The sequence below is a fragment of the Acanthaster planci genome, unplaced genomic scaffold, assembly GCF_054643075.1.
Source record: "Acanthaster planci isolate LZ-2023a unplaced genomic scaffold, COTS_SCS Contig74, whole genome shotgun sequence".
Lineage (NCBI taxonomy): Eukaryota > Metazoa > Echinodermata > Asteroidea > Valvatida > Acanthasteridae > Acanthaster > Acanthaster planci.
Window position 1 is genome coordinate 1 of NW_028257696.1, and position 24,946 is coordinate 24,946.

At 41.3% G+C, this 24,946-nt stretch overlaps 1 protein-coding gene across 1 annotated transcript; it reads right to left on the reverse strand.

The window, feature by feature from the left end:
* Positions 1-35: 35 nt before the first annotated feature.
* On the reverse strand, positions 36-24,898 carry LOC147795319 (tRNA (32-2'-O)-methyltransferase regulator THADA-like). Its single transcript, XM_087132064.1, has 29 exons — positions 24,776-24,898; positions 22,538-22,638; positions 21,255-21,385; positions 20,558-20,748; positions 19,590-19,638; positions 18,841-19,019; positions 18,343-18,440; positions 17,056-17,297; positions 16,511-16,691; positions 16,247-16,319; positions 15,593-15,789; positions 14,863-15,030; positions 13,821-14,099; positions 13,213-13,486; positions 12,366-12,490; positions 11,716-11,842; positions 11,140-11,291; positions 10,196-10,497; positions 9,222-9,358; positions 7,343-7,563; positions 6,744-6,853; positions 5,990-6,116; positions 5,732-5,848; positions 4,820-4,942; positions 4,445-4,536; positions 3,947-4,036; positions 3,216-3,344; positions 2,352-2,520; positions 36-903 (listed from the first exon to the last, which is right to left on the reverse strand). Exons 1-29 carry the CDS (start codon positions 24,804-24,806, stop codon positions 748-750), a joined length of 4,371 nt encoding a protein of 1,456 aa, XP_086988190.1. The 5' UTR covers positions 24,807-24,898; the 3' UTR covers positions 36-747.
* Positions 24,899-24,946: the final 48 nt, after the last annotated feature.

Genomic DNA, 24,946 nt, shown 5'->3' on the forward strand with positions numbered 1-24,946 from the left:
GGTTTAAAAATGTCTTGGAATCCTTTCACTTTTCTGAGTGAATATTTGGATTTCTGTGCTGGTAGTAAGTAAATGAGGGCAGCTGAAGATAGCCTGTAGTAGTGTCATTAGAAAACTTTACTTTTAAACATCCAACATCCCCCAAATTGGTCAATCCTAAAAAGGCAGTGCTCTACAATTTGTAACTGGCCAAACAGAGATTTGTTTGTGGTGTACAATGAACGTCTGTCTGGCTGTCTGGACAGACATTCTTCAGCTAATGAGCAATCACTGGGTCTTTCCTGAAGTATATAATAAGTAGCCAGATGACGTAACAAGTCCAAAATATCTGAATTCAAAAATATGGCCCCCCTCCCCCAAATTTTGGCCATCATTTTAAAAAGCAATAAAACCAATGACAAGCAAAGACTATTGACCAATTGCCAATCAACAATTAGCGGAATTGATTTTCCTGTATGCAGAACTGGGCAAAGTTAGACCACTAGTAGTGGCCTCAGGCTCAAAGTGTCCTTATCCGCTCCGAGCAGGGATTAAAGAGGGCGTATTTTGAAATATAACTGACAGTTATTTGGTACGCACTTACTACATAGGCGCACAAGTTTATGTGCGTTTGACGCGTCGCATGCTGAGTACGCGCCACCAATTTAGTCTGAAATTTATTGTCTTCGCATGCAAGCCAAACGGGCGCAAGAACCCAGTTGGAAAATATAGTACCATCGGTCTTTCTTTCACCGGTGAGGGTGCACTTCAGCTCAGGGCAGATAGGACAAGTACCATGCATAATTGTACATACTCAGATGCAAGCCAGACACAATCAGCTACTGATGACATGACGCCTACCAGGGCTGCACAAGTCTGCTGACTACTTGCCATTTGAATGGCACAGTCTAGAATCTCCCGAATCTGTGAAGCATACAACAGCCAGATTAGAAAACTGTCCCTGACAGACCGTCTTTGATTTCAAATAGTTTTCGAAGACTTTCTACTAACATGGAGTATGCGACCACAGGTACAATTAAAGCAAATGAGGGCACATCCCCCCCACCATTTGTTGGTTGTTTCCCCCGCCCCCAATTTTGGAATGCCTACTGCAGAGACGCATCATCGGGTGACAACCTCATCTCTCCAGAAGTGCATACATGAGATTCTGGGGAAAAGTGTGATCATTTATATGTGCACAGAACTTCTTGCATACCTTTTCCGCAATGAGCCAAGTCGTTGTGTCAAAAGAGCAGTGTCATTTGAGAAAAAAGCACACAATGTCACGGCAGCTTGAACATGTTTGGTGAGTGTCAGTCGGCTTATAGTCCCCCCAACAGGGCCAACCACATGAGCATGCATTGATGTTTCTGAATGACCTACACAATTCTAAACTTGTTCATTAAAAGAATACAAACTACTGAGTTACAATAAGTTTAGAAAAAAACTTAGTAAGAGCCTTTTTTTAACTAGGCAGCCATTTCTTCCCTCTTGCTACATACAGTCAACTCCCGTTATTACGGGCTCGGTCATAATGATAACCCAGATGCAACAAGCATATTCTCCCAGTCCCGAACAATTTGTGTTCATTGCTGTGGAGAAATATTTGGTCATTACGTGCGTGAACATTGTGAGACTCCGCCTACGACGATTTGTGCCGACCCCATGTGAGCAAAAGTATTGTTCTCAACCCATTTACAGCGACTTTTTCCCAAAACCGTATTATCTGAAGCTGTTAACGACAAACCTTTTGTCCCGATTCGGGCATCATACATTTCCCAAGTCTGTCAATGCCTTATCAATGCACCTTTGTAAGAACTTCAACGTAATGTTGTTTCATCTCGCCGATCAATGACATTGCGCCCCCGGACATACTGGTAATAGTGGCGCCCTCTTCTGACTGGTTTTAGCCAATTCATGACGAAAGCAAAACGTACACTCAGGACGTGTGACGTACTTACCAGCACGGACTTGAATATTTCTTCTCACTTGGCTATTCTCGGTTTCTTCTGATCCAGGTTGTCAAATATTTGACTTTTCATTCATTTTATTCATCAACATTAGATAAAAATTCAGCATCAATAAGAGACACATAACACTGTCTTTTCATGTGTTTGGCGTGCGGTATCGGTGTACCTGTACATGATTCCAACAGACATGTACATGGCTATAAACTTGTGCAAAATGAGTGTGAAAAATTGCGCTCCGGTTTTAACGACGCTCTGGCTATAACAACAGAATTCTGAAAATCCGCCGGCCCTCGTAATAACGGGAGTCGACTGTACATCCCTGTGTACACTTCCTGCTGTGGCAAGTAAGGACTGTTTTTGCATGAACGTGACAAGTGGGGTCGCAAAATCTACCTGACTGACCTGTAAAAGCACTCCATGAATGTGGTTGTGGTGGGCCGGTTGGTCTGGCGTCCTGGGCAGTAATCCGAGGAGATCTTTCAGCATGTCCAGCTGGCGACTGGCCGGGACCAGAGGTACCAGGGCCCTGGCTGCGATGGCCCGTGTCTTGTAGACAGCACTGCTTGCACAACTGAGAAGTGAAGAGTTCAACACAGTAGGAGGGAAATCTGAACAATAACATTCATGTCTTGTCATTAAATAAATGCCCCTGATGGCCACTTTCAAGTAAGATGTTGTTCAAGGATGCAGTTATTACAGAAAAGAAATACTGCTTCTCAGTTGCTTCTTAGCAGGTTGAAAGTGGGAAGATTGTATTCCAGATTAAGAGACAGGTGGCAGGAATGACAATGGATCAACTAGTTGGAATTTTGAGTACACTGAGATTGAGCAGTTTTATGCCAGGCTTTTGAAAAACTTACAAAATGCATTCTTTTCTCTGATTCCACATCCCTTCTAAAGCAGTAGGCGTGAAAACGACCACCCATGGACATTTTTTGAAGTTTATCAAAGTGTTTATAGGCTATCAATACCTCCCCTCCAAGCCTACATTTTTGTGCACTTGTGAAAAGGACGAAAGAGCAAATGGAAGAACAGGTTTAGCCAAAATCACAGACAAATCTAACATTCTTTGGTTAAACAAAACAAAGCAGAGCTGGGACAAAACGTTCCTAGGGTAGAGACACAGGAGTTCAAAGCCTGTACCTAAACCTTCAAAATATACCTTCCAAACTATTCACAATGAATTGGAATAAAAGGACCAAATCATTAAATAACAAAATCTTGTTATTCAGACCGCAGCTACGATGTGTGGAGCTCAAATTGTACCTGAGCACATGGGGTACAAAGTGGTCCATGCTGAGCCTGGTGCGAGCCCCGTCCATGGGCGATGGGTACAGCCTGGACAGCAGCAGGAGAACCGGGAACAGGCTAGGGTGCAGGCGCGCTGTGCCAGACCTTGAGACCAGAAATATTACAAGAGATTATTGCAAAATTGAAATAGATACAAAAGTCTAAAATTACATCCCATCCCATCCAAAAGACTCCATTGCCTGGAGATTCGCCAAGGTTCTGGACCCAGGATTCAATTTGGTTCAAAGGTCAACAGATCTTCCACTTGGGTACCAGTCCATCTGGTCACATGACCAAAGGCCAACTTGTTTATGCAACAGCCTAGATCAGAAACACCACCCAGTTCAAAGACTCAGTTGTCGTATCAAAAGCGCTCTATAGTGAACTTTCTTTTTAGCCCTAACGATTAGTTTATTTCTCATTCCAACAACTAAATGTTAACTAGGTCAAAAGAAACTGGGTCAATTTTTTTTCACAGCAAAACAACGCTAGTGAACCATTCCAGAACAGTGCATGAGTGAATATCAATGAATATTTTGGCAAGTACTTACTGGCAAACTTTATGGTATACAGGAAACGTGCAAATAAAGTGACTCAACTAAAATTGGTCTTAAGCTCCGTCAAGGTAAGTTATGGATATTCACAATTCAGCCCATAGATCAGCCTCCATGCAATTCCATTCTAAAAAAATTGCCTCTACTGTCTACCTCATATGCACACTGGTTGCCTCCTTCAACTGCTGTAGTAGGAATGGGTGGAGGGATGGGAACCGGGCAAAGAACTCCTTCCCAGTCATGCTGAAAAAACAACATTTAAGTTTCTATAATCGAAACAGCTTTAATTCCTGTATTTGCACTAATTGAGAGCACACTAGGAACACAAAATGTCTCTAAAAAGAAACCACTTAGCAGTAAAATTTATATATCCACAGAAAAGCAGACATTGTAAATGAAAAGCCAATATTTCTACCTCGTGGTCCATATCCTTGAGGTTTAATGTAAATGACGTAGCATGTTGTTGGTTTTATAAATTGGAACGGCAAGTCTTGCCTCAAACTGTATGCTTTGCACACTGGAATACTGAGGTACCATCGGACTTTAATGGACTAGATGACAACTGATATGATTGGAAATGATTCCATAGATTCACAGATATACGTGAAATAATTGGCGTGTTATGTAACTTATTCCTGTACAAAGCCTCACCAATTCCTCCTGTCATGAGCCTGTTTCGCCCTCTGCACACCAAAGATTCTTGTCACTAGAGCACTGAATAGGAGAGTGGATGAATTCCTCACCTGCCATTACAAAAAAGCAGCAGTGAATAACATGGTTTGATCCTTCCAAAATAAGGTCAAAACAGGTCACACTGAATTGGGCCCAAAATCAGCCACTCCTTTTGGAAAACAGTTCACCAACATCAGTGAGGAAACTGTGGTGTTCTGCTACTTGGCTCAACCATCAAACTTGAGAAGCGGAGATTTGGGCTGCAGTACAATGGCCAATGAGCCTTTGCCAAACACTCTGCCTGAGGAGTGTCAAAATAACTGGATTAGTGTGCTGAATACCAGAATGACTTACTGCCCAGAGCTGAGCAGCAAAGCCTAGAATGGCTGCCCTGACGCCATCAGCTATGTACGGAATCACATCCTCGCCAAGACGGGCATCTTTGAACAGGACTCGCAAAATGTTCAAGGCATGTATCTGCAAAGGAGAGAAAGGCAAAGAATGTATGTCACAGAACTACACTTCTGAACTAACCAATTTTTTTTCAGTACTCCACAGCATCATATCCAGCTTTGTGCTCAACATAAAGTGAATTCAATACTTAATTTAAACATCCTTGGAATGAAAAACTAACAAAACTCTTGAAAAGGTTACAAGATACATCAACTTGATTATACTAAATTTAATTTGCAAGAAGTGTGTCTATTTTCAAAGATTCCTTTGTGTAACTACTATCAGAACTAAGGAAACAAAACAATAAAACCTATCTGACACAATGAAGAAGAGACACGATAAACTGTTGTATAACTGAATTCAAAATGCAACATCGTTAATTAACAACAGGCACATACTTAAATATAATACTTAAAAATAAATAATTCTAAACCACTATTGATACGTTCTTCCCCCAAACTAAAGGTGGGAATATAAGTTTAATTTGAAAAACGTTTGGAAAACTTGTCCATACCATTTAAATGTCCCACCCTACCTACGGTGTCATTGAAAACTTTAAACACTAAAAATTGTATACAATGTAAATATTTGACACAAAGCTCCGCAGATGAATTCATGGTATTCCTTTGACATGACCGAGCAATAAAGTGTTCTGAAAATCAGATTACATTTTACAGGCATTTACGATGAAAACGAATGCCAATTTGCGTTCAAACATTTGGGAAAATTTGTAAATGGATTTCAAAATTTTTTCGTTTGAAAAAATCGTGCAAACGTCCCACCCTTATCCCAAACCTAGTTATTTCCCGGTACCTGTGAGGTGATGGAATCGCTTCCCGCAGACTTGGGGAAAGCCAGACTGAGCAGGGTATCCATGGCTTGCTTGAAGCAACTCTTACCCTGGGAGCTAGGCTCCGAACCGACCAGGGCCTGGCAGGAATCAAATGCAGAGTAAAACACAGGTTTAATAAGCCCTGCATCTGTAACACCCAAGTTAACAAAAGACAACCGATAACTCACACCCTAAACATGGCTTTCAACTGGATACAACTGGACGAACTGCCCAAGTACCTGAATGGCAAAAGGTATCCCGGCACTGCGTCGTGTAGCGCACAGCATTGACTGGCTAGCTGTAATGTCTGACAAAAGGCCCTCTAACCACTGTTTGGGTAGCTGGTGCAAGGTTACTGACTCGTTCCTGTAGAATCAAATGAAAATACGCAATAAACAAGTGGCATGCCTATGCATGATCAATATGTACATGTATTTGTGGTCATGGCAACCCATAATCAAAATTTTCAAAGATTTAAAACTTACAGATTACAAAGTCTATATCTGCAACAACATGATGGCCGATTTCTGTGTACTCAATTAAAAACTTATAATTATTTGGTTTAAATGCTATCAAACTATCACAAATCAATACAGCAGAAAGAAAACCCATAAAATGCCATATAGATTCCAGCAAGTACAGACAAATTTTTTGTTTCAAAAATCTACAGAACAACACACATTAATAAGCCCAGTTGCAAAACGTACAGAGGTTTACATTCAAATTTCAGCAACCCATAATAGATAACACAAAGACATGGTCACATCTGAACTCTAGCTTGGCCAATGGTTAACGCATGGTGATGCTTTGAATTCACATTACGTAGTGCTGTATCCAAAGAAAACCTCATAAAAGAAAGAAAATTCAGTAGTCACTTCACATTTTGATGTGAGGTAAATTGCAATAACATACCAAAGTAAATTTGGAAAAACCTCCTTCTTTGAAGCAGTTAGCTACGAGATGAATCAGATGTTAGACTAGAAGAATGCTTACTTCCACAGCCTTGTTGTCAGCATGATGAAGCCTGCATAAGCCAGCTCAAAGGCTCCTCTATGCTTGGATTCCTTCAGCAGCCGCAAGAAGAAATGGCCGATGTCTTCCAGCTGACGAGAGGCATAAAGAAAGCAAAACCTGATCAGTCACTTTCAGGATGGCTGTGCACACTGACCGACTGGAACAGTTTACAGAGTGACATTTCAAAAGACTGACAGGTAACGGAAAGGATTTGACTTATCAGACATAGATGTCCAATATATTTTGCCCAATATTGCCTGGTTTTACACTCTAAAGAACAACGGGCAATAAATAAGTTCTTTTCACTTCCTAGCCAAAAATTGTGTATTCCGGTAATCTTCCATTCTTGGAAAAAATTGTTGCCTGCTAAAACACATTTGTTCAACAAAATTTCTTTGAAACAATGACCTCTTTACTGTGTAAGAATGAATCTCCAACATCTTACCAACTCTTTCGTACGAAACACCAAAAAATCCCTCATGTACCCAACTTTAAAAAAATCCATGAAAATTTCAACTGAAATATCTTGCAGCCTCCCTCTGGGACCCCAACTGTGGAGAACCTTGGCCTGTCCTCACCTGACAATGTGAGATCAGACCAGGGCAGGTGTCGTCCCCAGCCAGCGGTGCTGAGAGAGCCAGGTGTCCCATCAGCAGGGAGACCTCCTTCATGCTACGCCAGCAGCATACTAGCACCATCTGTGGGGTGACTCTCTTCAGGGCCTTGCTGGCCAAGACTGCTGGGGGTGAGTTGGAGGGGGGACACCCCTCTTCTGATGCTGGTTCAGGCTGGTCAAAAGCTGGAAGCAACCCGGTGGGGGAGGGGAGTTAACTGTGCTTGAAAAACATCTTCACAACACTGTTTTCTGCCACTGTAAATACGCTATAGCTTTTATATATACTCCGTACACCGCTAACTATGATGTACTACAATATACTTTGGGTTCAGTGTTGCCTTATATGTGTCGAAATTCTTCTTTCCATGTGATTTTATGGTTAACCACTTCCTGCCGGGGATTCCGGATCCGGACACGTATGCTTTATATGCATGGCTGGGGTCTCCAAACTCGGACAAAGGGAACAGGGCCTTGTAACAAAAGACCGTACTCGGAACAAAAAACCAGGCTGCTGGGAATTATCGACATTTTTCACTCTCAAAATAATCCAGCCTGGTGATAATCCAGCCTTGTTTAGAAACCATATACCGGGGTTTGGGGCATTGAGAGCGAGCGAATTACCACTGGGGACAAAAGCGCTCCACCACCGCAGCGATGAGCCACACAGCACTGCTGCATGCTAATCTGACCCCTATTGAAAAGAGGTCAGCAGCGCCCTGAGCCAGGTTCGTGAACAAATGAAAGTTATATATCACCGCACAATCTGGGCTCTTTTTACAAGGCTGCAGGCCTGGCTGAAATACTCAGGCGTCAATAAATTTAGTCTGTCAGGCTAGAGGGGCCACCAGACAGTCCTTCACGTGTTTGTAAGTGTCTAGTAAACGAAGATGGGAATTTTTAAAGAATTTTGAAAATAGAATATTGATGATGCTGGGGCTGGATAATTATCATTTTTTTTCTGTTTCCAAAATTATTTAAAAATTCCTATCTTCATTTACTGGACACCTACACCCACACAAAGGACTATCTGGTCCCTACTTTAATCTGACAGACAACATCTATTGACCCTGGAGTATTTCAGCCAGGCCTGCCACCTTGTAAAAAGAGCCCAGATATTGCGGTGTTAGTAATTTTCTTTTGTTCACAAAACTGGCACAGTGTGCTGCTGATCTCTTTTCAATAGGGGCCAGATTAGCATGCAGCGGGGCTGTGTGGCTCATCGCTGCGGTGGTGGAGAGCTTTTGTCCCCGGTGGTAATCCGCTTGCTCTAAATGCCCCAAACCCTGGTATACGGTTTCAAAATAACGCTGGATTATCACCACTTTTGAGAGTGAAAAATGCCGGTAATGCCCAGCAGCCTGGTCTTTTGTTCGGAGTACGGTCTTTTGTTACAGGGCCCTGTTTCCTTTGTCCGAGGTCGGAGACCCCGGCCACACATATAAACCATACGCTCCGATTTCGGAGTCCCCGGCTGGTAGTGGTTAAAGAGGGCGCTCTTGGTGTGATGCTTTGGTTTCAGCTTATTTGCTTATGGCGATATGAGAGATATGCCCCAGTTTACACAAGCACTCAAACTTGAGTTTGTACCACTCTTTGGCAAAAATGAACTCGTCAGCATGTTTCAGTGTATAGCACTGCCAGCATCTCCAAAGAAATGCTGACAGCCCCACAGTTGGACAGGTCAATCGCCCATTTTGATATTGTAATTAGGTCTAGTGGTCAAACACATTGTGCATCCCATAGAGCATACACACAGGCTCACAATATGAGTGAAACAAACAGTATGGAAAAGACTGGTAAAAGTATGGCACATGTACGTGACAGGACAAAACAAGGTTTACCACTGTCAGATTCCTCAGGTACGTAGCCCTCAGGGGAGGAGTTACACACGACCACGCAGGCAACCTCAGCCACTTCCAAGCATAGCTGGATCAGCTGAGACACCATGACATTCCAGCCATCCGAATGGGACATAGTCCTACAATGACAAGAGAGATGCAAATTAATTTTCCATTTTTGCACTGCCCGACGCATATTTAACACTGTATGCTCGGTGTATGCCCCCGATAGTTGAAAAACCCACAAGCGTACTCGGGTGGGACTAGAACCCATGACCTCCTGGTTACTAGTGCAGACGTCTTAATCACTTGACCACCGAGCTTGCCGGTGTCGGCTGGCAGGTTCGAATCGGATGTAGCAGCGGGTACCGCAAACAACTATTTCAAAGATGGGTTTGAAGAGAGATGCAACTAGACGAAACATGTAGTTCCTTCATGACACCATTGAACAGCCAATACACAATGTAATCGTTTAGTGGAGTGGGGTTGAATCAGTAGTACTGTCCTTACCCTCCAACTCTTTGACCTGGGCTTAACAACTTCAACAAGTGGACTGGGGTTCTCTGACAGAATATCTACCTGGATATTCCTCCTATCTCTACAGCTGAACATTTCTTTTTTGTCTTTCTTAACAGCTTACTTCACAAGTGGAAACTTGGTTTAACTGCAAGTAATTAATGGCGCTGTCTTCAAGTACGGCCGACTATCAATACAACAAGATCCCCTACAGCATTCAGTGATGTATATCAAGAAGAAATTGACAACCCAAGGACATGTCAGTTACAATTAAACATTTGAAATAATACCACTCGTAATCATAGCACTCTACAGTATTAACATAACCATATATAAGAATCCAACAAAAAGTACACCTCACTCAAATTTGTTTTTTCTCTTTTAAAATTCATCTTAGTACCTGTCACCATGGAAAATGCTTTGATCAGTAAAAAGACAAGTGAATTGAAACTTCATTGTACCTCAGGTTTACATCTCCAAGCAGTTCTCTGATGCAATGCAGAATTCCATACATGGGCCCCTGCACAGCCGCCTCCAATAAGCTGTCCTTAGCCACGCCCACCTCCTCGGTCAAATTCTTGCACAGATCAGTGAGAATCCCCAGGATGCTCTTAGGTATGTCGGTAACACCTCTTTCCAATAGAGGGGTTGGCTGTAGAGCTACGAAACGAAGCACGAACGAAGCCGTTTCACAGTTGTGGGGTTTGTTGCTGGAGGCAAGTTGCAAGGCCTCCAGGTAGATTTGATGGAGACAACTGCCATCCTACAAGAACAAACGCATAAATTTCAAACCTTCCCAAATTCTTACAATGTACCATCCAGAAACCAATGAAATAATGAATCACTGTGTCAGATCTTTCTTCTGGAAAAAGTATAAAGCAGGATGCTGACCAGTAGCACACACGTACATTTTTAAAAGTGCAAACCTTTCCTTGGTTATAAATCTCTTAAAATGCAGCTTAATCTACCACACAATGTGATGCAATACATTTCAGTACTGAAAACGTTGCTTCAGCGGAAAGTAATTCTATGTACTCACTGTATCAGAGAGAACGGGCAGTGTTATCAACTCTACCTAACCCCAGTTTGAGTACCACAACACAATTGGAAGATCTCAGTGGAACCGACAAGCAATGTAAAATTAGAGACTGTACAGAAAAGTAATAAACATTGATCCAAACCATTTGAAGCATCTCAACCTGCAGTCATTAGTATATGGGAACACAGTGTGATGTAAGACTATTAATGTATATTGAAATACAAATAACAATATCAGGAACACATTAACATGGCAACTCAATTTTAAATAATTTTCAACATGATTATTTCATAATTTGTATCACATTTTGGGATTCAAGAAACTAACTCGAACAAAAGCACTCAAAAATTTAACACAAGAACCTACTCTTAATCCCAGTGTCTCTTGTGAAAGACCTCGTAGAAGGTCAAAGGCCATGACCTTGTTACTCTCATAAGGGTCAGTCAGCCTGTGCAACAAAAGCTGGATGTTGCCTGGAGTCCAGATTTCATTCAGGTCAAAGAGTGTTGATATGCTACCTGCAAGAGTAACGATAGTAAGGCCAAATCTGTAGTCTACAGATAGGTCTAGGTCCTTGCCTATGGGTAATATACGGGACATGATGACAATAGCCTTGGAAATAGCTTTGGCATTAAAATGGCTTTTAATCTAAAGATATCACAATGCTCTTTTAATACATATGAAGCTTATGGTATTCTAAGTCTCTGTTGTGAGCTCCATAAAGTCCTAAAACACTCTTCTTTGGTGTGGGCTTCCTCCTCAAAATGTGAACCTCCAAGGGCTAAAAGTTCCCTTCATCTCTCCACGCAAACGCTCACTCCGATGATATCATGAAGTACCATCCAATTCCATACAAGACCTACTCCTCCTTACAGTAAGATATCTGTGTGTATCACTACTATCACTGAAACTATCCAGCGCAAAGCATCAACTTCAACTCACCCTGGGGTTTGTAGCCGTAAATTGGAGCCATCGTCTTGAGAGTGTGCAGCGCTACTGCCCTCCTTGGGTAAGAGCTGCCTGGTTTCAGGGCTTCAAACAGAAAGCAGGTCAGCCAAGACAGGAAATCCTGTAAACAGAAAGGGAGATGTGGACAAATGCTGCAACAAAGTCGTTTCCTTCAGCATGAGGGGAAAAAGTTCACATGGAAGGGAAAAGAGGGAGGTTGAAAAGATTTCCATTTTATCTAGTGTTATCATAATGCTCCAATGTACAATGTGGTACATTTTCTCTAATGTACCAGCTCTTTTAGCCACTTGTTGAATCCAGTTTCCAATTTTAAGAAAAGTGGGTGTATTAAGCTTAAACCTCACAGGGGAGTTACCAAACAAGTTTGTTGTTCATCACCTGACAATGTTCTTACATCGCTGATAGGAAACCTGACGTAGATGTGCAACATTTTAAAGTGCTCAGATTGGAATGGTACCTGCTTTTCCAATGGCTATGGGTGAATGATTTGAAATTGAATCACAGAACAGCCCATGAAGTATTTCCAGATAACAATTTGAAAACACACTGATAACCAGCTTCTTATCGATTTGTTAAATAATGCATGAAATGAATATAAGGGAAGGCTGCGATATAAATCCTACCTTGTAAGTCTGGATCTGGTCTTCTGAGGAGGAACATGGTAGGCTGTCTGGTTGTCCGTGCTTCTGCTGCCTGGCCATCTGTTTCAAACATACCCCTGCCACTTTCCTCGAATTCTTACGAAGAGCTGATGGGCAGAAAGAAAGAAAATCTTTGTTTAAAAGAGTCATCCATATTGCACCATGCAAAGTATCACTTCAGTCAGGTCAAGTATAGATTACTGCTCACCAAATGGGTTTTATCCCTAAATCCAGAAAAAGCCCTTTTGTGTTTAAAAACGCAAACAAGTCTAAGTTGCACATAAATGAGTGTTAACTGCCAGGCTGATTGGTCCGAGTTAGATCAGCTGATCTTGAATATTCATTATAAATCGAATCACCAACCTCCTGCATGCAAGTAGAAATGTTATTGATTCAACTGCCCAAGTGTCCAGTACAGCCTTTCGTATGTTTGCCTCAGGATATTCATGGGCATTCAGCGAGAGCCAAACAATGGTTACAGGGCATTATCCTTGCCCACAGCTGAAAAAAGGTGGCATCTTATGCCAACTGAAATACCAATTAAATGACAGACAATATTGTTCTAAACATTCCACCCTGTTTAAAAACCCTGTTTTTCATTAATAAAAACTAGCAACTGTGAGGATTTGGGAGCATTGAAATGGATAAAACTTTTCTTTGGGGAAGACTGTTTTTTATTCCCCCCTTTCTAACCTTGGTTAAGACCGGCTACATACCTTGCATAAAAGCAAACACAGGTGTCCATAAATGCCACTTTTTGACATCATAATGCATTTGTTGTGAAGTAGGCTAAAGTTGAAATCCTGAGTTTGTACCCCTTGTGTAATTTACAGTGGAAAATTTGTGGCAACATCACAGACTGGGTGATTGTTTTCTAATTTGACCCGGCCAAACAATGTTTGTAAAATCATTAGCAGTCTGTAAACCTGCCAAAGAAACGCTTGCACCTTCTTGAGGTGAGCTCCCATCATCTGTCTGAAAGATGGTGATGGGCTGTTGATGTTCAGCACCAGGAAAAACCGTAGCAAAGCCAGCTCCTCGGGCAAGACAGCCTCAGTCGTCTTGTTGCAGTCGCACAGAAGACCCAGGCCATCAATTCTGACCTACCCAGAAACCATTACACTGTTCGTCAACATTCACAAGGAGATTTCAAATGGAATTTATTGCACTTTAAAGGACATCCACTGTTGTCGAGTCGATCACAAGTCCCTGCAAGTTCATTGCAAGTCAGTCACAAGCCTTCAAGTCTTAAGTCAAGTCACAAGCTATTCAAATGAACAGTCACAAAAGCAATCCATCAACACTGTTCACCCTATTACTAATGACTGTTCTTATGAGTGGACTAGTTACAGGACTCATGATGGATTTGACTACAGCACTGTTTTGTCTGTATTCAAGCAATACAACAGATACAGCGCTACGGAACTAGCCAGGTACCTGGCTCTCTCTGTGACACAGGGCCTCCCTCAGTTTTCTATAAGGTACCAGACCCCTCCATAGGCAAGCCTGTGATGAGTGGATGCCATAGTTGTCATCAGTCTTCCCAGCATGCTCAATCAGACCCATGGACCGGGCTGTCTTGAGGCAGGTGACAAGGGCCCCCAATAGGCCAGACTTGTCCATAGATGAAGACGAGCTGCCATTGGCCTGGTGGAGGTGTGTCACAATGAATCCTAGGGCTTCAGGACTGCATTTCAGGAGCCTTGGAACACAATACTGCAGGGGGAAAAGTGAAAATTCAATCACACAATCACACCAATCACACGCAAAAGTGTGGAGTTCATTTTTTTCCCCGCATTTTTTACGACTTTTTTTTCACAAAAATGATCTGCATCAAAATATTAACCATGTAACTGCTGCGTGTGTGCTCTGTTAAATTTTAAGATTTAGGACACAGCATGGGAAATCAAAATGAAATGTAGAAAAAAATTGAACTGGTTCTGTATAGCATGTTTAAAAGCGAATAAACTCTGTAAAGTGTGGTCTGCAGTAAAAAAGATATTAAGAGCATTTTGTAGATTTATCGTGCATTTTTGTCCTTTTGAGTGATTCTCATCTCCTGAAAATGCTTTAAAAACTTTCCCACAGCAACTGAAGGCCATTTGCTGGTATATTTTGACAAACGTAATGAACACACTGAAAAGTTTAGTAAAATACAGATCAAAACAATTACAATTGTGCTCGGCAATCGTTGCTCTCTGTGTGACTGCACGTCGGAAAGTACTGAATAATGATCTCAATTTCATGAATACAAGGAGATATATTTCAACAAAATTCAGCCAGATGATTTGGTCCGTTCGTTAATTCATATTACTCTGTTTTAATACAATATGCTCTTATTAAATACACAGACTTGTGTGTGAGCAAGGCACACAGATCCTGGTAAAAAGGTTCCAAATTTTAGCACCAAGCCACCAAATGTTCCAAATTTTAGCACCAAGCCACCAAATGTTCCAAATTTTAGCACCAAGCCACCAACCTCAATCAGGTAGGTCTTCTGGTCTTTTGTTGTTGCTGGATTGCACAGACATTCTAACACTGGCACTATCCACATCTTCTGCCAGCGTCCAATGCCATCCGCTCCGGGCCTGCACTGTGCCAGCCAAGCCTTGTGATGGGTGAATAATCTTTCAAGAAGGTCACAAGCCTGCAAGCAAATGGCAATTTCCCAGAGTTCACAGCACAAACAGATGAAAGCAGTCCCCTGATTTGAGCATTCCGACGATTGCCCAAAGACCGCCTGTTACAAATGCATATGGACTCAACTGGCCAAGAATCTCATGAATGTTTTATAAGTAACAACACTGTAGAGATTTTGTCCATTTTGACTAGACTTACAAATCAAGTACAGTATGGATCTTCTCTACTTTTTTCACCCAATTTAGTAGTTGACAAAACTCACTAAGTGCGCTTCACTTCCTGCCAAGTTCACACAAAACACAACCTGATGAGAAAGCCACCTTGGCCTAGCCATTGGTTCTCTTGCAGGCCATTTACTCAAACGTAAATGCACACGTACTAAAGGTGTCGCAAATCAAGCTGCCGATGATGTCATGTAATTTTAAAGAGTGAGACTAGAGTGAGTGAGAGAGTGAGATAGATCCAAGTGCTGGTCCGAATTCAATTTTTGGTAAATCAGCCCAACCCATTCATAGCTGCTGTTAAAAACTGGTCCCAAAAAATGTCCACTGAAAGACGTTTCAACTCACATAGGGTGCCAGCGTCTGATCCCCAAAGACAAGGAGAAGCTCCTGAGGCATTGTGGGATACGATGCCAAGATCTTCTCAGCTCCCACATGGATTACCAGGCAACCCAACGGCATGTACTTGCCCCTGACGTGCCAGTTCACTGCCACCAGCGAGTCCAGCAGATCAAGTAAAAACTGATCCTCAGTGGGCTTGTAATCTGGCTCAACAATATATCAAAACAGATTTAACGCACATGCAAAAGTGTGAAGACGAATCTAATATCTGAATACTTTGGGAGAATCCTATCGTGAGTGGGTTCACCACTGCAACAGCAAATGCCAAAAATGTATATTATGTAAATATATTTATTAAGAGGGTAAAGCACCAATTTAATGAAACATTTTAGCTGTGCTTCAGGATAAAGAGGCACAGTGGCCAATCATAAATTCTTTCCAAATAACTTCGCTTGGCTCCCTCCTGAATCCAAAAGACACCATTCAAGTGAAACCTGAAGCCTGCGGAACAAATAGGATCTCTCGACTCGAGCAACAGATCTGTTGCTCCTGCCAGGATCTGTAGAATATTTTAATCAATAGAATGTTTCAATGCACACTGACTGCTGAACAAGCCTTGTGGCTGTTATAATTTTAAAATAACCCAGTCAGTGCATTCACCTGATTTCTGTTGAGCAATGACATGTAGCTGCAGGACGTTCTCAAAGATGCTTTTTGTCTGATATCGTATCCCCTGAAAAAGGAAATAAATTGTACACCTGGCTGATTGATCAAATATGCATGCATCAAAGATGTCACTGCTTATGAATTTGTAACATTACTTTTGATAAAATAATGTTACGAATAAAACCAATGGCAATGCCATATTGCTTTTATTTAAGAAAAAAAAATTCTAACGAACCATCTGGGACCTTTTTTTCTTACATCAATTGGATGGTCCCAGTTTGTCCACACATAGTGGATCAGTTTCTGTGGGATTGCAGCTGAACCAAAGAGGCAGGCCTCACTGTTGTCATGGGAACCTGACGTCATGGCAACTACAGCTGTGGAGGTCCAAAGTGTGAGTGTTCGGGCTGCTGCCAAGGCAGAGCTAGGCTCTGTCAACCTGTGGAGAAATCACAATTGGTCAATTGCTACGTTTAAAAGTAACATATCTCCATGAAGATTCTAAACCAACGATGCATGCTTAAAAACCTCACAAATATCCAAGTTATATGTTTTTTCATTCAAGTTAATCAGTGGCCTGAATGTTTGGAAATAAGTTCCAGGATTATGATAAAAAAAATTCCACATACCTAGAGAAATCAAGGTACCTGTTGTTTTTCTACTTGCAAACTAAAAGATCCGTTCAATCCGTTTTCAATCCAGTTTTTGCCCTGCAAACCCAACCCTACACATAAACCACTTCATCAGGACACAAAGTGCTATAACCAATATTGAAGGAGTCGAAAAATATTGAAACTGAAAACCTTTCTGTCAGTCCCAGTATCTCAGGAAACAGGACATCAAATAGAAGGCAGTGGCCATCCACTGGAAGCCCCTGGTCCATCAGGTCCTTGGAGTCCAGCATGGCCAACACTCCATGGCAGACAAAGAGGTAGGATTGGGCAGGGAGGCTGGCAGTATCAAACCTGGGGGGCTGGTATTGAACGGATGGCAGCGGTAGCAGGCACGTAGATGTAGAAAGGTGACCAAAGAGGGCTGTGTATATCTGAAAATGGAATGATGTTTGGTCCTGAAGTAAAACTTGTGCATCCTATTTCTTAGATTGGTAACTTCGGGCCATTAAAAAATGAATATCCATTTTTGTTGCAGAAAAATGATATCAATTTGTACCATATACATCTCATTTGATACATAACAATTACAAACTTTCCACAGTCGAAAACAAAAACAATTTTGCAAAACATCATCTGACAACCTACACAGTAAAAGGCTAAATTACATGTTAGCCCTTCCCCATTATAATGGCATAATGAATGGAGCGAGTGCAGAAAGGACTTTTACATGATGAATGGCAAAGGATGTAAACTTTTCCATTATCCGTGAATCAGTACCAGATTTTTCGTCAAAGCAATGCTCAATGAGCACAAGCTTCTGTATGCATTAACCCTAACTACCCCAAGTCCGTTAAATACCAACTTTACGTTTTGTCAAGTTTTGACTGATTCAGTATCACATATCATGAATTTGTTCGTCAGCTTGATTGGATTGGGGGACAAGCCCTAGGGTAACAGTGTTGGAGTTTAATTGAGTGGGGACACACAGCGGTTGCTCCGTGGAGTGACTGGCTAGTGGTACCCTGTGTTGGACTGTGTTCAATCTCGCCAGGCTTGGTACTACCACTCTGCGAGTCACCCACACACTGCAGATAGCTATCCATACCAAATGACTCAAACTTCAACACTGTCAACCTGCTGGAGTTTGACAGACTCTCTCCAGTCATGTGCCGATAATTACAGTGACCTCCCTGTAGATACAAATTACATCTGCTGAACTTTTTTAGGTTCAATGCTATTTCTAGAACAAAAGCTCAGTGGGTTAGAGTTGAGCAGCAAAGGAAGGTATCTTCCCCATCCACTTCAAGAGTCCCACCACCTACAATGCATTTTTGATAAATAGCTTTTGGTGAATGTGGCAGATAAAGTGACTTGGTTGGCACCATTTAAAATGGTACATAAAAACCATCGAGCATTTGCCTGTAAGCAATCATCAGAAAAAGTGTTTATATGCAACTGCATGGTTACATGACTCACCACATTACAAAGCTGGTGCTCATCACCAGAAACCAGTGAACGCTGAAGGAGAACCAAAGCCATGCCAGCAGCACTCCGACAGTCAGCAAGATAGGAGTCTGTCAAAAAACCCAATGGACATGTCTTCACATTGATTTTAAAAAAAAAAGTGTTGATATGGGACTGAAAAACGATCCATCAGAAATAATTCCAAACACATCCACTCCAAGGTGTGTCCTGAACAGATTGTAAGTATTTCACAACACTTATGTACACGGAGAACTGGAAAAAGATGCAAGCCACAAATACAAGGTTTTGGAGGACTTCCAAGGGTTAAGGAAAGCAGCATCCAGCCAATGCTACTTTCCATGGGCTTGAAGCCCCTTAAAAGCTGGGGTACAAACAACATGTGATGGATTTCCTGCACTGAAGGAGGATTCACAAAGGTTCCGAGCTAACTGATCCTGAGGGTTTGGCTTGATATACCACCCTTTAAATTTCTTGTCTGTTGACTCTTACCATCAGATAAAATATCCCACATCATCTGCAGCATTGTTTCCATTGTTCCAGATGTATTTCTTGCATCATCCAGTTGGCTTTCCTGTTGGTAACATCTCTGTATGACCGAAATAACGGCCTTGACAGCTGCCATGCAGTTGCACATTGCTTCATTTTGACCAATGGTGTCCTTCACACATCTGAAACATATGAAAAGTAATGTCAGATCTGACTACTGCACAATGAGCCCCCTTGGGGTTGCAGTAAATTTTGAATTTTCTAATTTACAGTCTACTTTTATTCTGAAATTCTAAAGAGAGGATCACTATTTCACCATTCATTCCATCTTTAACCATGGAATCGTCTAAACGCCAAGTTGTTCAATTTAGTTCTTGTCACTAAACATTTTGTCAGCTAGAGGCAGACACTGTTCACTGTGGTCTTCCGCATACAAAATTTGGTCATGCACACTACTGAGTTGGTCATGCAGGCAGGTGTGTATTTTAAGGCTTGAACTGCTCCATACATGTAGGTTCTCTTCGTGCCACGAAACTATTCTTACTCGGCCTTTGCAGGAGAACCGTTCAACCCTCAGTTTACCAACGTACACTGACAAGACTTAACTCCAAATAAAGCCAGGTTTAAACACTGCGGGCATCAGTCAACAGAAGCTTCACAGTAACTTTCACAGACATATTTCTTGAATTGTGTAAATTTCAAACCCTAAGCTCATGTTTTTCTACAAAATAATTTTGAAGCATAAAACTTACTTTGCAGATCTCATAAAAATTTGGAGGACCTCTCCAAGAAATGTGACAACTGCAATCAAACAATATTGACAGCAAGAACAAAAATTAAACTAAAGAAAATAAATTTAAAGTAACTGAATCACTTTCGCAGTCTCTCACCTGAATTGTCCGAGGTTCTGAGCTTAACCAAAACTGAGGGAGCAAGTGTTAAGATATTCCCTCACGACAAAAAGACAAAAAACTCCAAAACAGTCGAAGAACAGAAAGTAACGACCAAAAAATATAACTGAATGTATGCTCATGGAAATGTGGAATCAGTTTCATACTTCAGGTAAATGCAAAAGCAAAGCAAATATTGACACCACGGCATGCTTGCAATGAAGTTCCCTTTTCTTAAAATGTGTTCAATTGAATGAATATTGAATATTTGATGTGACATCACCAAATCGCATTCACGCTTACTTATCGGCAAACTATGAACGGGCCTTGGCACAGACTCAAATAGCCAGCAGGATATATAGCACAGAGAGAAAAGTCTAATGAAACCCTTGCATGAACGACAGAGGGCTCTTTTTCACCTCACGACAGCCTCCCACTGGGCAGACACACTGCACATGTCACGTTTTGCTTAACCACACAGGAAACAACATAAAAGGAACAAATAATGTTTCCCCGTCCTCAATTGTCAGTCTTTTGTCCTAAGTGGTAAGTACCTGGACTTACAGAGTAGTAATAGTGTCAAGAACAAAAGGAACACAGTGCCCTCTCTCCAGTGACAACAGTTTGCACTTGTTTGCTTGTATTTAGTGGAAGGTATTTGAATGAATAAAACTCATAGGGTCTTCAAGTGTACGCCAGAAGCTCACTAACAAACGTGTTCAAATGTCCCCCCCCCCATTCTGTCTCTTCATCAATGTTCAGGGAGTGCTCTCTATTCTTTTTTACAGGGGAGATCAGCTTGATCAGTTTCAATTTTCTCCTGTTTTTACCTTGATGAAACATCAATGATAAACTCTTCTCTCCCAGAAGGAAGTTTTCTAGGAGTCCACACACCACATCCACACACTTCCGACACTCTCTAGCATCCATCTTGGAACATAAAAGTAGTTGATTACTGACGACAGTGCTGAGTTTTCTACACACAAGCTCGTGATCTTTGTCAGGGAAACCTTGGAGAATGCTGAAGCATTTTATGGAAGGGAAAAAAACAGACAATAAATTCCAACTCCTCAGGTTAATTTGCTACGAAGTTCCTTCTCCCAAATCTTCCAAAAGCACTGTGCAGGAACCTAATGGCAGATTCTCAATTTTTTTTACTGTCAACATGCATCGTGCCACATTTTAAGAAATAACCACTGGGCTCTACATCCCAATCACCCTCCAAAGTTCTCAAAAGAACTCCAGGTGAATTTTGAAGGATCTGTTTGACAGCGAGGGTCCCAAAATATTTGAGAAGGCCAATGATGCAAATTCATCCAAATAAAACTCTTGAGTGAAAAATCGAGAGAAATCTAATCCACAGACACACACAAAAGTCTGCAATGAGACTACTGTATAATGATATCCCTTATACTGCATGAATGGACTCTATTTGTGAATGAACGATGCCCCCCTTTTTTAACCTTCAAGTTATTCAAAAGAGCTCGTTACTGCAATTTAACACTCTGCAAAACTAAAGTACCATACCTTGCAATGCCCCGATGCAATGCTGCCTTAGGATCGACAGCTACAAAAAGCTGTGTCAGTACATCACTGCACAGATCCATCTCTGTGGCTGAGATGGACTCATGGGCCTGCTTCTTCAATACTGCTCCAAACTTTTCAAAAGACAGAAAATTCAACTATTATTTAAGAAATTTACTTTATGGAATGAACAAACAACATACAAAATGATTTATCTAGGGTTGATACATAAAGACAAAGTTCTAGCTCTAATCTGCCAATGACATCCATATTTGGATTGTTTCAACAGTCAAGTCACAATTTAATATGACCCAAATGGTACAACATTTCTCTGTTATGAGCGATGTCAACATTTTCCACATTATTAAAATGATCACAGATCAGATATTCCGTACTAATCTCCACCAATGTCTCAAAACAACACATCACATTATCAAACAATCATGTGAACAATGCAAACTCCACAGCTTGGATTCCCATAACCACCAAACCCTTTAAACCCATATCTCACTGGACTGTGACAGCTGGAAGCAAATTGCAAACAGTATTCCCGAAAGAGTTTCAAAAATGTTTTTGAAATGTTGGCGGGGGTTCTCATTTTTCCTTCTTGAGTCGCAGGGTCTCGCTATTGTGTCGTGGGAATTTTGAACATGTTAAAAAAATTTGTGCGACAAATTTTCTCTCAAAGTAGTTACAGAGTTGTCGCAGGTGTCTCAAAGCCATCTTGAACCCTTCTCAAATTAGTTTCTGTGAGGAGGAAAGTGCAAGAAATATAACACAATTTTGTGAGGGGTTGGTGACCTACGAAATAAAACTGTGACTGGTTGAAGAAAAAAATGAGAATCTGACATTCCAGGCATGAGACAGGCATGAATGTCATGCAACAGTCGCAAGAAATGTATGTGAGCTCCAGGCAAATTCTGGCTGAAATTTTGCTGGAGTTCGTGCGACATTTCATGCAATATTCGTGCGACGTATGCAAATGTGTCGAAAGTACCAAATCAGTGTGAGTCCAAGAAAAACTTGTTGCTAAATTCACAGATTTTCTCATAATTTGTCTCTCCAACTAGTTGCGAGCTGTCGCAACCCAGTGAGATACGGACTTTCGCACACAAATGTTTTACTCTGGATCGCTGTTGAGTGTGAAATTCACAAAGGGAGAAAGGAATTGTCAAACATCAAAATGACCCACTTCAGCCTGGATTGGGAATGGTGAGTCACACTCAATGAGTTATCGAGGAACCGCATGATATAATACTGGGAAGGCAATTGTTTCTCGCACAAACCTTTTTCAAGGATGTTACTTGTTGTGGATCATGGCATCCATGAAGACATTCGTTCAGATAATCCCAAGGTAGGCATGATGTTTCACCACTGCTCAAAAAGCCTATTGATATAAATTAGGTGTTTATATTTCACTAAGTAGAAATTTAACCTCGTCGACTCCCCCTCAAAAAATTTAAGCCGAAAATAAAAGCTACTCTATATATTATTGACCTGGGCTTTCCCAACTATGGTACATGTAATCCCTATCAAGGCTGTAGACCAGTAAATTCTCTACCGAGAGAGTATCTACAAACTGCAGCATTGGTAAAAAGGATTGAATGCTTTAATCAGATCCTGATCTTGTACTTCAGTGAAATTAGACAAGATGTTAGCAGCCCTCGCAGTGGCTCTGTTTTTCCGTGGAGTGAAGGCATTTTATTTCACAATAACAAGTTTTAGGGGTTGATGATGATCATGTTTGGAAGGATATTTCTGGAAAAAGTTATGAGTTCATCCACCAAAAATGAACAAAAACTACAGGATGAGTTACTAAGCATTTTAAATTGACGTGTTTCTCAAACACTTTGCAGTTCATGTTTTGCTCAGCTCAGAGCTGATGTTCTTAAAATCATTTCCTACTCCACTGTTGGTACATGCATATCCCATATCCCAGGACCATTGGTGTTGCCACAGTTGGGATGTAACTAACTGGACAATGTCAGGTTAGGGTCATGTTATTTAGCGTCAATAAGCGTTAAAGGGCGTTAACAAAGCGTAAACAAGTTATTCAAGTATATTTTTGCAAAACGTTTGTATTTATAATATTAATTAGGCTCCTTAATATCATATTCAATGTATCACATCTATCTAAAATTATATTTTGTGTGGAAATTTAAGCGACAAAGTCGGGCCTGGGCCCATCATCCTGGGTGCAGACATTTGAATCCATATGCGTGCTTATAGAACATTCAACATCAGATAAAAATGGATATCGAATGATGAATTCTCAATGCAATGCGTAAGTACAACATACACAAACATCAGTACGTCTTTTTTGAATAAGATTCACACGTACAGAGCAATAACACATGTTTGTTTACATCAATATTCCATAGCTGATTAGTTTAAAATGAATGTTTCCCTAACATTTGAGCAAGCTTAGGTCGTCCGATTTCATATGTCTATCTTTCGATGGCTGTCTTTCGATAAGCAAGTTCAGCTAAATTAAAAAGTCTTTTCCTTAATTCAGTCATTGTTAAGCGACTTGACGGCTCTGGAGCAGCAGCTGCCATGCTCATCGGGTACCGATAAAACCCAATTAAACAAAAGTCAAGGCAAAATTCATGTGCAATTCATGTGGGTTTTTTGGCGCAGAGTTAAATGAAATGCTCATTTACTGATTGTGCATTCAGGTTGTTTATGTATCGCCTTTGCTAATGTATCATTTCAGAATACAGACGCAGATATACAAGTGGCCATACAAAAGATGTACAAAATGTCCAGTTTTCCATAGGTTTGTGCAAAACATGGATGTGCCCAGCAGGGCTGTACACGAGTCAGCGCTCTAGTTTTTATATATAGCTCTATGGAACCAACATGGTGCAGCAATATCATACCCATGGAAATGAGGCTGATGAAACACATTGTAGCCTACCTGCAAATCATTTCAAGGATGTTGGATGCGCTGTCTTTAGAGCTAGAGATAGGCATAGGCCTAAATTTGGAATGATTCTAGCCATTATTCTACATGAACTAGACTACCGGTTGGAGGCTGCCATGGTGCCCAAATGGTAGGGCCTACAAGGGAAAAACTTTTTTGATTTTTGTATTTCATGTGAAATGGGAAGGGGCCCCTTCTTTGCTTTTTATGCTAGCTCCTAGCTCTACTGAGTGGAGTGTTAGTATTCCTCTTTTTCGATTTTGGACAGGATCGTCATACTAACATGACTAATGATCCCGTCCAAATTCAAAAAAGAGCAATATTAACACTCCATTCAGTAGAGGCCTATTCATAAATAATGCCCATGGGTTACATGACTGGTGACCCCCCCCGCCCCGCCGGCTGCCCAAACCTTAACCATGGAGGTTTTCCTACCTCCATTAACTATTACCACTCAACGGTATTGTCCGAAAATTGGGCAGGTGTAATGTACATACATGTACTGATGTAGGTGGGCCCAACGTTATCCCTTAGTTTTTGGCAGCATGAGATGTGCTGCAAAAATCATAAGTACACTGAATGCAAATGAACACTTTACATTTTATCTTCCTTTCAAACACTTCTTCCATAGCCCCTATTCGTCTTCGGATGACTTCTTCGACTGCAGCTCTGTCTCATCAATCATATTCATCGTGCACTGCACGTTCACGTGTGGATATGCATGTTGACAAAATCGGTAGCTATTTACTGTTTTGTCTAGTAAACAAAT